This window comes from Vigna umbellata, chromosome 1 (assembly GCF_029865625.1).
Source record: "Vigna umbellata cultivar VRB3 chromosome 1, Vumbellata_1.0, whole genome shotgun sequence".
NCBI lineage: Eukaryota > Viridiplantae > Streptophyta > Magnoliopsida > Fabales > Fabaceae > Vigna > Vigna umbellata.
The window spans coordinates 83,673,419-83,690,402 of NC_142165.1; the positions used below are offsets into that span (position 1 = coordinate 83,673,419).

Consider the following 16,984-nt stretch of genomic DNA (forward strand, 5'->3'; position numbering starts at 1 on the left):
TGGCCACTTAGTCATCAACCTTTGAAAAAACTAAATTTTTTTGTGACTTTTGGTTGCCACAAATTGTAGTTACAATCAATCATTAACTCTTGTGATTCTGATGGCTAAAGCTTTAATAAACTTAACCATTTTCGTCAAAGAAGACTAGTGAAGCTTTTCTGCATAATATTAGAGTTTTTTATTCTTTTATCTTAGTGAGAGTGGTTGTCCTAAGTTCTTGAGTGATTCAAGAACCCTTGACTGTATCAAAGGACTTTCCATCTTTTGTGTATTGCCTCCCTTGAAAAGAGTGATTCTTTCCTTCCATTTTTCATTGTCACTTTGTTTTTCTTTCTTTTGTCAAATTATAGAAACTCAATTTTGTCCAGTTTATCTCGTAGTCATAACTTATGTTTTACATGTCCAAATTAAGTGCTTCTTGAGCCAAAATTGAACTTCAAAACGTGAGCTTTCACCTCGTTTTGGAACCACCCCAATCAGAGTTTTGTAGCTCGAGATATCAATGTTTCTAAAATTTTGTTTGAGAGGAGTGAAAGACATCATGGAGGAAAGAATGAATGCAGTCGAAGGGAAACTGGAGAACATGGGGTTGAAACTGGGGAACATGGAGATGTCCATGCGGGGATTGGAAACGATACGCAAAGATTTACAAGAACTGACGAGGATGATGGGAGGGCGAGCCCAACAACTAGATGGAAATTCGGATGGAAGTTAGGGGTCTGTTAACGAGAATCGGAGAAGGAGAAGGGAGAACTCGGAGGAGGAATTGGATGAAGACCGAGGAGACACCCAACCTAATTAGGTAAAAGGGGTAGAACTACCCACTTTCGAAGGGTTTGATCAATTGGGGTGGATCTCTAAGGAAGAGAAGTTCTTCGAGTAGCAAGGTGTGGCAGAGGAGGAAAAGGTGCGCCTAGCCGACATCAGTATGGAGGGTAGCGCTGGCTACTGGTTCAGAGCCTGGAAGGAGAAAGCCAAGAATCGTTCTTGGGAAGGTCTGAAGGGAGCAGTGGTGGTGCGATTTGGAAAACGGAACGGGGGTACCATCTTTGAAGGGGTGGCGGCCAAAGCAGTGGGACAGCGGAAGAACACGTCCAAGCCCCGAATGGGAGAGGACTGCCGAATCCAAACGTGTGAAAACTGCCGGAACCGAACGGGCTAGTATTGCCGGATCCGAACGTGCGAGGACTGCCGGATTCAAACAAGAGAGAACTGCCAGATTCGAACGGAAGAAGACTGCAGGATCCGAACGGGGGAGAACGGCCAGATCCGAACCAGAAAGGACTGCTGGAACCGAACGGGAGAGGACGGATGGACTTGAACGGAAGAGGACGGTCGGAGCCAAACGAACGAGGAGGGCTGGATCATTGGGAGAGAAGCGTGATGGAAGGAAGAATGAAGGCTTTGAAGGGAAGGGTGGATGGGAGAATCAATGCCCCGGAGAGAAGGATGAATTCAGTGAAAAGGTGGGCGAACAGAAAAGGGGCCTTGCAGTTCTTGATACATCTGTAGAGGGGAGAGAGCTGGTTGAAGTATGGAAAGACATCGAAGACCATTTTCTCAAGGCCTACGATTCTGGAAAAAAGATGACCAAAATGAAGGAAGAATGGGAGTCATTGGAGGAGGAATTGCCCCCACCCAAGCCTCTAGACCTGAATTGGAGGGCTGTAGCCAGTGGGTTCCCTTCATATGATAACACGAGGATGAAAAGGAGCCATGAGATCAAGCTACCCGATTCCAACCTTGAGGACAAGGTTGTTCTGCAGCAGGGTGTAATGTAGGGTATAAGGTAATAGATGTTGTTAGGGGTTGGAAGGTATACAAGAGAAGAAGAAAGTATATGAGAGAAGAAGGGTACCGAACGGTGGAAGGTGGTGAGGAAGAAGAAGGGCATCAAATGGTGGAAGGCGGGGAGAGGTTAAGCCGAACGATGGAAGGAAGTGAGAAATCGAGCCGAACGGTAGGAGGCAGGGGGAGGTCAGGCCGAACAACTGAAGGCGGTGAGAGCTCGAGCCGAATGGTGGGAAGCAGCGAAGAACCTGAGCCGATCGGTTGAATAGAGCTATATCTTAGGGAAATATTTAGTATAAGTTAATTATAGTAAATAGAGCTATATTCCAGGGAAATATTTAATATAAATAAAGCTAGACGCTATTGTTTAGGGCATGCTTTTGATTATTGAGTTCTGTTGATAGGCGGCTACAGTCCTGTGAGGGAGGTTATGCTCCTCGACTAGGGAGGTTATGCTCCCAGTTATCTTTGTTTACTTTTGTTTATTCAGAGAGTTCCATCACCATCAATAAAAGAAATTCATTCGTTCATTGTTCTGTTGCGTGTGTGGGTGTGTGAGAGGTTGTCTGAGTAGGTTTCGTACTCAGGTACGTAACAGAAACATCTACTGCATCGTGATCCTGCCCAAACAGTGTCAAAATAACCAAAATTTGAGTATTTCCCTTATCTTCATAATTTTGTCCTTTTCTAGGGTTCTTCCTCATATACTTTTTTATTTGTATGACTGCATCCTAGTGTTCTTTACAGAGAGTTTATGAATTTAATTAATATGCTCAATGCAAAGGTGGTGTCAAAATGAGTCGCAATGAGGTGCCAACTAACATTTTATATCTCCAAAGACCAAAATAAGGTTCTCCTTTATCAAGTACAAGTTTGACACTTGGATCTATTGGTGTGTCTACAAGCTTAGCATTTATCATCCTTATTTCTTCTAGAATGTCAAGAGCATATTTTCTGAGATATCACCAAACCATCCTTGGATTGGATTGTGTCACTTCTATACCAAGAAAATACCTCAAGTGTCCAAGATGTTTTGTATGGAACTTCTGAGAAAATTTTTTTTAGTTATACAATACCCTTATCACTACCTGTGACAACAATATCATCCACATAAACAGTTAGACAAATACATTCTTGGGGATAATATTGATATAGTATATAATGATTAGCATCACTTCCTATCATTCCAAACTGCTGAATAATATATAGTTCGAAAATGCCCAAACCATACACTAGCTGATTTAGCTTACCAGCTAGCCATTTGTATCTCCCAGGATTTGATTCCGGGGTTTGGTACAAATGTGACTCTTCAATTGCGTTAACAAGTCTGTCACACATCCTATATAACACTAACTTTTAAACCATAACATATATCGGACTATTGGGAAATTAACTTACTGCTTAGTTCAGAACATGGCCTATTAGATTGACATTGTTTTTTCTGGGATTTCTTATATATTGCCTGTTTTGCTGTATTTCATCATCTGCTGTCTATGTTTGCTGAACCCCTGTTCTATGCAATGACATTGAGCTGAAAATAATTTTTCTTTTGTACTCATAGGCTCTTGGGTTGGATAATAAAAAATGGTTCGGACGATGCATCAGTGTTGGCATAGCTCAAGAAAGGAGTGAATATGCCTCCAATAGAAGGTAATGTACATTTATAATGAAATTGTGCTGTTGTCTTTTGTTGACAAAATTTCCCACTTAAATCCATTAGTGTAAATTTCTTCATAACGTTGGGTTACGGTGTCTAGTCATTTATGTATTATTTCTGTTAAGGTGATTGGATAAACCATGAATAAAAAGTGCTTTCATGACACAATTATCTTTATAAAATCGTTCCATCATAAGCTGCTTTTTTTAGCTTATATGAAATGGACTAAGGCCTTTTTTCTTCAGAAAGTTTATCTAATTATTAAAAGAAAATTATCAATATTTTTTAGTTATACAAGCACTATTTTAAAAGCACAGATAAGTGAGTCTTAAATCATTTGTATTTGTTCATTTCTGTATCTTGTACCGATATATTTCCTTTGCTATTTCCTTGTTAATAGTTTTAGCAACTGGAGCAATTCATTCAATAAGCGCGAAAGAATTGATCCCATCAAAAGGACATGGAGTTCAGAGTCCTGTGAGGAAGATATTGAGGGAAAAGCCGTAAAAGATCCTTGGAAAACTGTATGCATTTCAGGATGCAATTGCTTATGATTGTTGAATGTTCATTTGTTATGAGTTATTGGAGGTATAAAGTGGACTTGTTTGAAATGATTAAGCATGTGGAGATGCTTGGTGCTGTTTCCATCGGAAAGAATGCTGTTATTGAGCAATATGCTCACCCCGTATAGTTTAAATGATCAAAAAACTTATGCATTATGTTATTTCCTGGAATTTGCAGTCTAGATTGTTGGCTACTCTGAAAGAAGAAAATGCTTCATCAAAGACAATATATGTCAAAAACTTGTCATACAGAGCGGAAAAGGCTGATGTGTAAGTGTTATTTTTCATGTAATTGATTATTGATTATTTTCTGTATGTATGTTTACAATTTCAAAATTGTTCAGGGAAAATTTTTTCAAAGAATGTGGAGAAATCGTGGAAGTTAGGCTACACAGAGATAATGAGGGGAGGTTAAAAGGCTTTGGACATATTACGTTTGCAACAGCAGAAGCTGCACTAAAAGTAAGTTGTGACCTTGTGTGGTCCGTACTAGTTAGAACTGCCAACAATATTTCTTAGATATTTGTACCTTTGTTAGTGTTAGGTTTCTTTTGTTAAGAAACCAATCTTCCACTCCTCACAGTGTACCCACTCACACACAAAAGAAAGAATATGAATGAATATTGCATATGTAATAAAAGAATGTAGTGTTTACAATCTTTCCCCAAGGGAGCACTCTCCCTCCACAGAACAACTTCCTGTCAAATACATTGAATATAAAAGCTACCTTCTACCAGACCCCCCTTGCCTCCTTATAAAGGCAATCCACTTCTAACTACCCAACAACAACTAATTCCTAAACTGTTCTTGTCATGCACCTATTACCTATTATAACCTATCATATTATATCCTATCATTACACCTTGCTGCAAAACAACCTTGTCCTCAAGGTTGGTACAGTAATGCTTGTTCCCATAGCTCATCTTCATCATAGGAAGGAAACCCACTGGCTACTGCCCTCCAATTGAGGTCTGGAAGCTTGGGTGGTGGTTTATATGAAAGAATTGTTGACTCCTTTAAGAGTTGCTTCTTTTCCAGAATTCCCATGGACCATATGATTGTTCTATACTGTCTTCTGACCTGGTGACCACTTACATGGGCCTGGATTTTAACTATTTTCTGATGAATGATCAAGAATTCTTTTCTCTTCTTCCAACCCCAAAACCTTTTTTGTATATTTTTAGCAGCAACACTGGCTAAGCCCTTTCTTTGCCCAGATTTGTTCGTCCTGGAAGCTAAAAAGGAAAGAACTTGTTGATCTGACCATCCAATTTCTTCATCATCATCATGTTGAGCTAACTGTTTCATCTGAATGTTAGATTGCAACCCTGCAAAGAAATATCCCTACCGTTGGTCTTCTGGTGTTTTATATGTTGGTGACAACCATATCTTTTCCCCACTCAAAAACAATTGCATCTTCTACTTTATTTCCAGCCATAATAGTCACCCTATTCCCACCATATATGCTTTCTTTCCTCTATCTTCACCCTTCTTCACTGTTTTGACATACACATCACAACCTACCCCACTATCTCCCCTAGAAACAACAGCTTTTGTCACTTTCTGGGCAGAAACGCCAACAATGTCTCCATCACAGTTTTTGTCTTTTGCATTGATATCTCTTTCTTTTTCCTTCCCAGAAACAACAACTTTTGCCACTTCTTGAGCAGCAATATCTCCATTACAGTTTTGGAGAACCCTGTCCTCTGCGCTGTTGTCCATTTCTCTTGTCTTCTCACCATCGGTTGAGTTTTCTCCTCCATATGAGGTTTTCCTTGCTTTCTTGATGTCTAGCAGACTACCTTTCACAACATCCCTCCCCATTTTTTCCTCTTTCTTTCCTTTCTTGGCATATTCCTCACTTCTTACTAAGCCCCTTATCTGAATCTTGATATCCTGCATCATTTATTTTATTTCTTGGGTAGTTCTTCTCCATCTTGCACTACTATGTGGAAGTCTTTCTTCCTTCTTCTCTTCGTCATTAGCCAAGTACTCTCCTTCTTTAGAGAATTTCTTGGCTTTCTTGATGTTTTGTAGACTGTCTTTCACATCATCCTTATCCTTCTTTACTTCTTTCTTTCCTTTCTTGTTGTCTTGCAGAAATTCCTCTTTCTCTCTCTTTCTTGCTCCGTCAAGAGATTTCTCCCTTCTTTTTGAGTCCCTTTTTTTATTATGGTCTTCCAATATCATTTCTTTCAATTCTTGGCAATTTCTTCTAAATTTTGCCATCCTCATTTCCCTTTCACTGGTCCACTTCTCCCAGGTATTGTCTCTTCCTTCCATACTTCCACCTCTTCCCTTATCCTGCACTCCTCTCCTAAGGAGATCCGACAGGTCGAACCAATTTGTTAGGTTTTTTTTGTCAAGAAACCAATCTTTCACTCCTCACAGTACCCACTCACACACAAAAGAAAGAATATGAATGAATATTGCTTTTGTAATCAAAGAATGTAGAGTTTACAATCTTTCCTCAAGGGAGCACTCTCCCTCCACAGGACAACTTCCTGTCAAATACATTGAATATAAAAGCTACCTTCTACCAAACCTCCCTTGCCTCCTTATAAAGGCAACCCACTTCTAACTACCCAACAACAATTAATTCCTAAACTATTTTCTCTGTCTTGCACCTATTACCCATTATAACCTATCATATTATATCCTATCATTTAGGGTATGTTTGTCATAGAGAGGAAAGTGAAAGGAGAGAATAAAAGTAAATTTTAGGTTATTTGGTATGAAAGGAAATGGATATATGAGCGAAATACCCCTAATTAGTAGATGTGATAACTAATATTTTCATAAAATTTGATTGAAGAAAATACCTTTTTATATGACAGGGGTTTTATAGTGTAGAATAAAAGGAGTTATTTCTCTATTTAATTTTACGAAGGAGACTAAACAAAATTAAAATGAAATAAAAGAATGTTGAATAAATTCATATTATTCACCATTGTTTTATTCATATGCCTATACATATAAATTGAAAATCAAAAATAAATTATAATGAAAAAAAGTTTAATATTCTTAAAATATTTTTCTCTTGCCAGTGTCTGAGGATTATATTTATTAACTTGCCAAATCCTTTCCTTTTTTTCATTTATATTTTTATGTAAGAAATGTTGCAAGTATCTCAAAATAAAAACGTTCTCCCTCCCTTGTAGTATGCAACTCAAAGCCCATTCCATACAATAATCACAAACTTCAAACTCTTCTCCCTGATCAGTTCCCTTTCTTCCCAACATTGGAGGCATTATTCTTTTCCTGTTTTTCTTTCCTTCACCTTTATATACTTTTCAGGTGCTGTTGACTACGTGCATCATTTGAGCCTATGTCTTTGTGAAGCAATTAGTTTTTAACTGATGCAGGGCTGAAATTGATATTTCTTGGCTTGTCTATGTTGTTCATCATCATCTTGTGTACTCTTAAGTTTGTTGAAACCCTATTCTGTGTGAAGATAATGAGATGTGCATCATTTTGCCTTTGTATTGTTAGGCTCTTGAATTGGATAATACAGAGTTTTTCAGACGTTGCATTGTAGTTCAAATAGCTCGAGGAAAGGGTGAACGTACCTGGAATAGAAGGTAATCATCATGCATAATAAAACTGTTCAAGGGCATGCCTCCTACTACTGTTTTTTAACAATTTTTCCTGCCTAGTAGCATGAATGTAAAATAATTCTCATGTGAGTTTGCAGTATTTGGGGTGCTTGGATAAGCTTTGAAGAAAAAATCAGTCATGATATAATGTTCTTTCCTTGCCTTTTCTCACCGTTTTTTTGTTAATAATGGTATTAATTGTAGCAACTCATTCCAAAAGCATGAAAGATTTCAGCCCATGAAGGCTACAGAGCATTCCGAGGACTGTAAGGAAGAAATTGAGGAAAAAGCCCACGAAAGTCCTCATGAAAGTGTAAGCATTTCAAAATACATTTACTTAAGCTTGGCGAAAGTTTATCTATTATATGACTCGTTGGAGTGTGTAACTTGTGTCAAAGAAGTTAAGATGCAAATGAGGCAGCTTTTGAGTGAATGATTAAAATTGTGTTAGTTATCAAGTAAAGAAAGAAATAAGAAATTGAGGATACTATGGTGAACTGAATTTCAGTTTACTTCCTGCCATTTTGAAAGTCTCAACCTATAAAATACTCAAGGAAGGCCCTATCATGGTCAGAAACAATAACTTTTGGATAAACTTGACAACAGGAATTTCCTGCTTTGGAAACAATAATTTGGTCCTGTTTAAATGGACTTTGTTTCAACAAGTTTCTTCTGAAGTGATTGCTCTGCGATTTCTTAGGCAAAATGTGATTCTGAAATTGAGAATACAACTTACACTCGCTGGGAATGACAAGATCAGATGCTGATTGCTTGGCTTCAACCTTCTGTCTATCTCTTTTACCTCAAGTTATTGTCTGCATGCACCTTTGGAAGCATTTGTAGAAGAACCATATTTACTTTCAAGCTCACAGAAGCTAAATCTCATTTTTCCGAACTGAATTAAGGAACATGGAGAAAGGTGATTGTTCTGCCACTTGTTGAAGGTCTTGCTTATATTAGGTCATATTTCTATTCAAGAAAATGGGTGTTGTTGTGGATGGATTATCCATTGAGTTGAGTATGAACCTTTTGTCACACTTGTTCATAGTATTGGTCTTATTGTTAACAATACTTGGTTGTTGGTTGATTCACCCTCATTGCTATCAAATGGAAGCAATGGAAAAATTTGTGGTGGTTTTTTCACAAAATGCCATGCAATGGCACTAGCATAGTAGGTTGCAAATGGTGACCACTAGACACATGGCATTGGTGGTGAACATGTGGGCATGAAAAAATTTACAGTTTTTTTCTTTTTTTTTATAAAACAAAGAGACAAGAAATATGATAGGGACTTGGGTACATGTGTTGCTTTAGTCCCACATTTGGCAGTTTCAGTAAGTGAGTTTATGCTTCTCTTAAACTCACAAAACCAACTTATAAGATGAGATATGCACTTCATTTATATACTAAAATTTGGCTTGAAATCCGCAGTCGACGTGGAGTCTCCAACATACCTCTTGCATTGAAGAATAAACATTTCGAGCATGGGATTATATATTTGTGAGTAGTCTAGTAGGAATTTGCCTAGAATATGCTTTGAATAGCTTTGAATAGCTTTGATACCATCTCAGTGAGTTTATGCTTAACTCAACCTAACAAAACTGACTTGTAAGGTGAAGTTTGCATCCCACTTATTTATTATAATTTGGCCTGATCTCTAATTAATGTGAGATCTCTGGGAGGAAGTATGGGATAGTCAATGGAATATTTAAGTGTTTAGTTCTCCCTCCTTAACAACTAGGTTTCAAGGGTGAGTTTCCTAAGTGCTTGTTAGTTGATGTCAATGTCTCAGAAAGGGATGAAGGGTTTTAGCCAATGTAGAAGTTGAGTAATGTAGATTGAGCTACCTCAGCTCTTACAGCCAATGCTATTATAGGACTTAAGGTATTGTCCTTATCGGAGGCCGGGTAAGAATAGAAGACAAGCACAGAAGTTATATTTCTTGCATGCTTGTGTTGGTGTTGTAACATAGGATCATCTTGTGTTTGCACTTTTTGTTTGGTCCAATAACAGTATATTTTGTTGTGATAATTTCTGTTCCAATTTTCTATTTTATATTAGAAAAGAGAAAGAAATACTTGATCTCTTTTATATATTTTAAATGATACATAATATATAGACATTAGTGGCAAATTTGTTGAAGATTGCATGCCTTGTTTCTTTTATTTCAGACGTTATTGTTTTGTTATCTTTTTTAACTTTACATTTAATGTCAGATTGTATCTTCCCTTCAATCAAGGGATTCTACTATTTTTCCTCAAACATTCATCATACCTTGTTATCATTACAAAAATAAGAATCATATCTTTATAATTGCAGATATCAGGAACATATCTTCATACTAAAAAATATCAATATCATAGATGTATTATTCCAGGATCTTATCTTTATTGTTAGAGGATTTCAAATGTCCTCTATTTATTGAATTGATTTCTTTTGTCAATATAAATAAATAAATAAATAAATAAATAAGCTCAATGCTCTTTTTCTTGTATTTATCATGGTAGTTAGAGTCTCTCGAAAACTGTGTTGGCCTAGTGGACCTACTATCTTTGGAGGGATTTTTTTGAGTCCATTTCTTCCATGTTTGCATACTATTCTGGCAACATCTTGGGTGACTTTTCCAGTGACCCTGTTTTTCTCCATCAACCACATGGTAGGGATCACATTGTGCTGATCAACACCCATCCATAGAAGGGTCCAAAAAACCAAGCAATGCACTCACCGACACTTGAGGATCGACCACCTTTCACCCAGATTCTGAGAAAATGGATTCCAGCACCAACTCAGCGTCCCAATTAGATGAAAAAGGTCACAATTTCACTTTGGGCTTTCAGAGTCTGGATATGGTTCAGGGGTTTGTGCCACAGATTCGGTCTCACTGCCAGTCCTGAATCTGTCCCAACAAAAGTCGAAAACAATAGGTAAATATCGATACTAAAGTGTGCAGTGTCAAGAAGTCCACTACCCACAGCTCAGTAAAACATGTTTTCCATTCTTATGAAAAGTGTGCATGAGTTAGGAGTGAGGCTTATTCCCTCTATACTAATGATACCCAACATCTATACAATGTTTGCCAAGATCTTTTGACACTACTTGCTTCATGCCGATTTGATGTCTGCTTGGGCAGATTCTTGCTGCCTTACATGATTATGACTTTCTACCTCCATCTACGGATATGTCAAAATAGAACTTGAGAACTGCACTGCCTTACATGATTTTGATGAGTTCCTAGCACCATCAACAGATGTAAAAAAAGAATTTGAGAACTGCAGTATATTTTTTATGACTTCAGCCTTGTATGACTTGCTTCACGAGTATGTGGTTACATGTGATCTGATTCTAGAATCACCAGTAATCCTATCTATGACTTATGTTTCTTCTATACTCCTCCATATTACTCCAAAAGTAAATATGGAGTCGCTAAACTCTTCTGCTGGTACACTAATGTTATATCACTTCCACATCTTACAACACAACTTGAAGTTGCAGATGTCTTCACCAGGGTTGGACTGTGACCCTGCCATCAATTTCTTGTTAGCAAATTGATGGTCCATTACTATTTGGATTAATTTGAGGGGGAAATCAATCAGGATCCTGTTTTAATGTTTCCAATTAAATATTGATTGTAATCTGTCTATTTTAAATCAGAAATATATGTTCATTATATTACATAAGTATGGGAATTAGAATAATTGTGCCATTATTGCTATTTATGGATGTAAATATTTTTATAATATTTATAGATATGATGATCAATGGAAGGGGCAGATAAACAGAAATTCTGACATTTAGAACTTGTTGATCAGCCCGTCGGTCAAAAAACTGCATCTTCTGGCTCGTAACCTCCCTACTCTTATGTCCTTCAGTTGTGAGTTGTTCAGTTAAGAAAACAAGTTCATCATTCATATAATTCTGGTGCAACTAAAAATGTTGAGTGACCCTTACTTTTCTTTGACATTTGGGGTCCTAGTTGAGTTTGTTCTACATTGGGGTTAACTTCTTTGTCACATTTATTAATGCTTTGCCTTGGTATACTTAGGTTTTCTTAATGAAAACCCGTTCTGATATTTTCTGTCTTCCAAGACTTTTCATGTGAAATTCAAAATTACCTCTAATTAAATTTTTATGCACCATACTTGCAAATATTTGTCCTAATTTTAGTCTTTTCTAAGCTCTTATGGAATTCTACACCAAGGATCTTGAGTCCACACCACAATAAAATGAGGAGCCTAAGTATTCTATAAATGTTTCTTTCCTCCTGTAACACACCACACAATAACAATGTTTTTCTTTCTGTCTGAATTCTCCCTGTCTATTCAGCTATTGGAAACTATTTGATCATATGCTTTTTCCAAGTCACTGAAAACCATATGGTGGCTCGCAGGTTTTATAGTAAATTATACCAGCACCCCTTAAGGTGCAGAAACATAATTTCCAATATGAATATGACCGTTATCTTGTCTTGTAATGTCATATCTGAATCATTTATATACGTGTTATTTCCTGGAATTTTGTAGCCTAAAACGCTAGCTACTCTGAAAGAACAAAATGCTTCACCAAAGACGATATTTGTTGGAAACTTGTCACATGAAGTGGAACAGGCTGATGTGTATGTATATTTTTAATAAAGTTGCTCATCAATTATTTTCTGTACATTTATTCTAAATCAAGATTGTTCAGGGAAAATCTTTTCAAAGAATGTGGAGGAATTGCTTATCTTCATCCACATACAGATCATGAGGGGAGGCCTAAAGGCTTTGTACATGTTGAGTTTTCAACGGCTGAAGCAGCACAAAAGGTAAGCTTTTATGACCTTGTGTTGCAAATCATTTAGAACTGATAATAGTAAGTGAATGACAATTGTTATTCTGTAAGCAACAAAGCCATATACTTTGTTAGCAATTTGTTTATTGAATCTTTCTTATATAACATTTTCAATTAAATGTATTGTATATGACTGCTATAGTAAAGCGAAACCTTGTGCTTAGTTGTGTTGAGGCCTTATTGTTGTTGGTTTTGTTAAATTGTGCAATTTTGATGATCATGTTATCAGTTCATGGTTGCTTCAAGAAGTGTATAATCTTATCTTTGGAATACAATGTTGGATTGACATCATAAATCTACACACACACAAATATATATATATATATATATATATATATATATATATATATATATATATATATATATATATATATATATATATATATATATATATATATATATGTATGTATGTATGTATGTATAACAAATTTTTTTCACATTCATTTCTTTTAATTTGAAAAAAAATAATCTTTTTTCTTCTAGGTTGAGTTTAGAGAAGACTTCTAAATGAGAGTTTGAATTCATGGAAGTAAATTTGAAGAGATATTTATGAGTGAAGTTGGAGCAGAAGTTATAAATAATTAAATATATAGAACAAATTGAGAATTTATTATCTTTTTTAATTAAAATGGCCAAAGTATTAGTATGACCCCTCCTATGTTATATGCTATGCGTAAATTTTGAAATCCATATCTAAACCACTCTATGCTTCTACAGCAACAACTAACAAAGTCCATGTAATTTTATGACAAGTCATGTATATGACCACAATAATTCGGGTGGGAAAATTTGATAGGGCTATAATTTTTTACTTACGTACTTTATTTATGAGGGTAAGAGAGGTTTAGAACTAGTAGAGAATTAAAGTACAAAAAGTACAATATATCTGTCAGCTAGGAGTCCAGGACACCTATGATTACTTTGAACAGAATGAATATAATTGGTATGCAACAAAACATAGTTTTTATAATAGAAAATAAGCAGTTTTTCTATTAAGTTCACCCAAACATTCTTAACTCATGCATTGTATATTGTTCTAGCCAGCTCATAGGTTGTAACTTCTATACTGCTTCTTAACCTGGTCAATGGTAATTTGTCGTAAACCTAGTTAGTCTCAACTCTCAACTAGGTGCTCTTGGCTACATTCATCGTTAGAACCTTTGTCTTTGCATATTAGTTTTGAATTTATATCTGTGCTTCATCATCATCTGTTTGTTTATGCTTATCGAAGACATTGAGCTGACAATCAATTTACTTTGGTATCATAGGCTCTTAAGTTGAATCATACAGAATTTTTTGGACGTACCATTACAGTTGAATTAGCTCGAGAAAAAAATGATAACTACAGTAGAAGGTAATCTACATATCCAAAGATGCATAATAAAACCATGCAAGAGCATGTGCATGCCTCTTTTGTGTAAATCTGTCATTGTTTGGACTTTCCTGCCTAATTGCTTTAATGTGTATTTCTTATGAAATGGCCATTTTGAACTGGAAAACATTTTACAGTCTTTCATTGTGCATTTGCATGGGTTACTGTCTCTTGTTTATACTCATTTTGTCCAGGGTGTTTGGATAAGCGTTGAGAAAAAAAACGCTTTCTTGATATAGCTTTTGTTCATCTTTTTTGAGATTTGTGTTCTATCTAATACAAGAATTAATTAAAAATGGACTTTTTAAAACAAATAGAGATGAGTCTTTAATCTCTCGTATTTATAGATATTTTTTATCTTGTATTATGCTCACTTCTTCCCTTTGTTGTTTCCATGTTAATAACTTTAGCAACAACTCATTCCAGAAGGGTGAAAGAATTCAATCTCTAACTGTATTTGTCAAGGGTTTTGATACTTCACTCGAGGAAAAAGAGGTAGTTCTTTTTTTCTTATCTTTTTTTTATTTTTTACACCACTCCCCGCACTGATTGCATGAATCTCTTTCTATTGACTCTTTGCTTGGTTTACCAGGAGTACTTAACTGTATTTAATGCCTACATTTTTCTTTCAGATAAAAGCTAGCCTGGAAGAGCATTTTGGTTCTTGTGGAGAGATTACCAGGATATTGATTCCGAAAATTTATGATTCTGGTGCATTTAAGGGGTATGTGTTCTTGTTTTGATGCAAGTTAGTTTATAATATACTGTTAAATTTTTGTTTTCTCAACATCATTCATCATCGGGACAAAATCACTTTGTTTACACAACTGCTGAAAGTCATCTAGAGATAATTCAGGAATCTCCACACATATTGTGTGAGACTTATTTTATTTTAGAAATAAATATGCTTTTGGTTCTTAAAATATTAGGAAAAATTAGAAATGGCCATGCTCAAAATTTTGATATTGTTTGGTCATTTATACTTTCAAAAGTCATTTGTTTCAACGTAGTTAACTTTTATCTCACATGACAAACAGCGTTTCACAGAGGAGGCGTATGGACTGCTGACAGATAGCGTGTTACTTGTCTGACTTGTGTTGGTTTTACTTCTTTTTTGGTAATAAAACATTCATTTTTCAGGATTAATTTATGAATTTATTTCAAAAAATCAAAACTATTGCGTTGGTTTATTTAAACAGTTAAAACTATTGCATTGGCTTATTTAAAAATATTAAAACTATTGCATTGCCTTAGTCCACACTTTTCAGGATTAATCAAAAATAAAAAACCATTGTTAGAATGTAACCATTGCTACAAAGAAAAATAAAAAAGGGAAGACGAAGTTATGCAGGAGGAGAGAGAGTATGAAGTTCCAATGTAAAAGGAAAACCAAAAGGCTTGCAACAGGGCCATCTAATACAACAAACAAAAATTTATACGTGAATTGAACCTTTTCTAGAGAAAGGGTAAAAGGGAAATGCAAATTGATTTAGGCTAAGATATGGAATTTATATATAAGAAGACATAAATGATAATTAAAACAAAAAAGAGTAAAGTTTATTTCTTTCATATTCAATGTAAAGGAAAATAGTAATTTGGAGAATCTCTTCTGAAGTTTCTTTGTGTGCAGCTTCTTCTCCTCCATTCCAGGGCCATCCCCAGCCGCAGTTTGTTGAATCATACCCTTTTTCTTCTTTACCTTCCACGAAACGGAAACAAACAATTCATCTTTCAGAGCATCCAAGGTCTACTTCAAAGTGCAATATCACTATTAACCTCAAGTTTTAACCCTCCTTTGCTTCCTTCTGTTCCCGCCACACCATACAAGTAACCTAGTTTGGAACAATGTCAAATCTTTGTAGCCAAAGAAAACCTTCTGAAAGTTGCTATCACCAACTCTTGGGCAGGCAAACACAACGGCAGTGATTGGGGAAGAGCGTCGCCGGAGATGCTGGTGGCAGCCGGAACCTTAGCCGGCGTCATTTGCCTCTCCCTCTTCATCCACGCAAGACGTGAAACAGGGCTCGCCGCCACCGTTTTTGTCTGACGTTACGTCGCCACTGAGGGCGCTTCCGGACACCACCGCTGGTGCTACCGACGCTTCCATCACTCGTTCCCCTCCCCTGCTGATGCTCGTTAACAAAAACCCTAGGCCCCAATTTCTGATTTCACAATCTCCTCACGTTTCAATTACAGTTCAATAGTTGCATTTCACAGATTGAATTTAATTAAAACGCTGAGTTTTACCAAATTTTTCATTTTAAATAAAAAATTAAAACCAACACGTGTCAGACACATGACACGCTACGTGTCAGCAGTCCAGATGCTTTCTAAAAACAGTGTTTGCAACGTGGGATAAAAGCTACTTAGAAATAAGAGACTAAAACCAATAATGTTTTTAAAAATACTTCCAAATTGAAATAAAAAAATATTTATTATCCCTTTATTTTATTTTTATGTTACTATATTTTTTAAACTATCTTGTTTAGACGAATAGAATTAGGTGTTTCTTGAATATATTTTTCTGTGATTGGAAAATTTGCAGGTTTGCTCTGGTAGAATTCAAGGATGTTGAGAGTGTGAAGACAGCTGTAGATCTTAATGAAAGTGAGATGGGAGGTTATACCTTGTTAGTTGAGAAAGCAAGGCCTCGACGTGGTGGAAATGGCTCTAAAAATGGTGGTGGATGGCATTCTGGTGGTGGCTGGCATTCTTTATTTTTCTCATGAACCCATATCTATTTTACTTTTCTACACTTAGCTTTTTGTCTATTTACTCAATTACTTATAATAAACTCTCACAAAACTATTAATAAAAAGTTATTCAATGTTCAAAGTCTTATTTTTCTGATGCTCAAAATATTATTCAAATCTATTTTATTATGAATAATAATTCTTGATGGTCTTATAAAAATATGTACGAATTAGTTATTCCTAATCACATTATTTATTTTATGTGATGAATATATTGTTTTCATGTTATCATAGGTTTAAGAGTAATATTTGAAAATAGAACCATAAAGTAGTAAAATAATAGGTTCATTGGATATCAAAATAACTAAAAAGATCTTCCTGATCAATATTTTAAATAGATGAAATAATTTGATTTAGTTAAACTTTGGATCGTTATAACCCAATTTAAAAGAAAGCGAAATTTAAAAAAATAATCATAATTTCAA

The 16,984-nt window shown here is 35.8% G+C and overlaps 1 protein-coding gene across 7 annotated transcripts in view; it reads left to right on the plus strand.

The window, feature by feature from the left end:
* LOC124839208 (uncharacterized) overlaps positions 1–16,647 on the plus strand; it is a 28,953-nt gene extending 12,306 nt beyond the window's left edge. For 5 of the 7 annotated variants that reach the window (XM_047314954.2, XM_088104459.1, XM_047314955.2 and 2 more), the window contains 12 exons: positions 3,353–3,441; positions 3,849–3,972; positions 4,190–4,281; positions 4,356–4,473; positions 7,504–7,592; positions 7,812–7,920; positions 12,128–12,219; positions 12,291–12,408; positions 13,703–13,788; positions 14,217–14,301; positions 14,439–14,530; positions 16,352–16,647. In XM_047314954.2, coding sequence (XP_047170910.1) covers positions 3,353–3,441; positions 3,849–3,972; positions 4,190–4,281; positions 4,356–4,473; positions 7,504–7,592; positions 7,812–7,920; positions 12,128–12,219; positions 12,291–12,408; positions 13,703–13,788; positions 14,217–14,301; positions 14,439–14,530; positions 16,352–16,535 — 1,278 coding nt within the window. In that variant the 3' untranslated portion in view covers positions 16,536–16,647. Of the gene's footprint in view, positions 1–3,352; positions 3,442–3,848; positions 3,973–4,189; positions 4,282–4,355; positions 4,474–7,503; positions 7,593–7,811; positions 7,921–12,127; positions 12,220–12,290; positions 12,409–13,702; positions 13,789–14,216; positions 14,302–14,438; positions 14,531–14,843; positions 14,924–16,351 lie in introns of those variants that run through there. The other 2 variants (XM_088104461.1, XR_015783661.1) reach the window with 2 other exon arrangements.
* Positions 16,648–16,984: the final 337 nt, after the last annotated feature.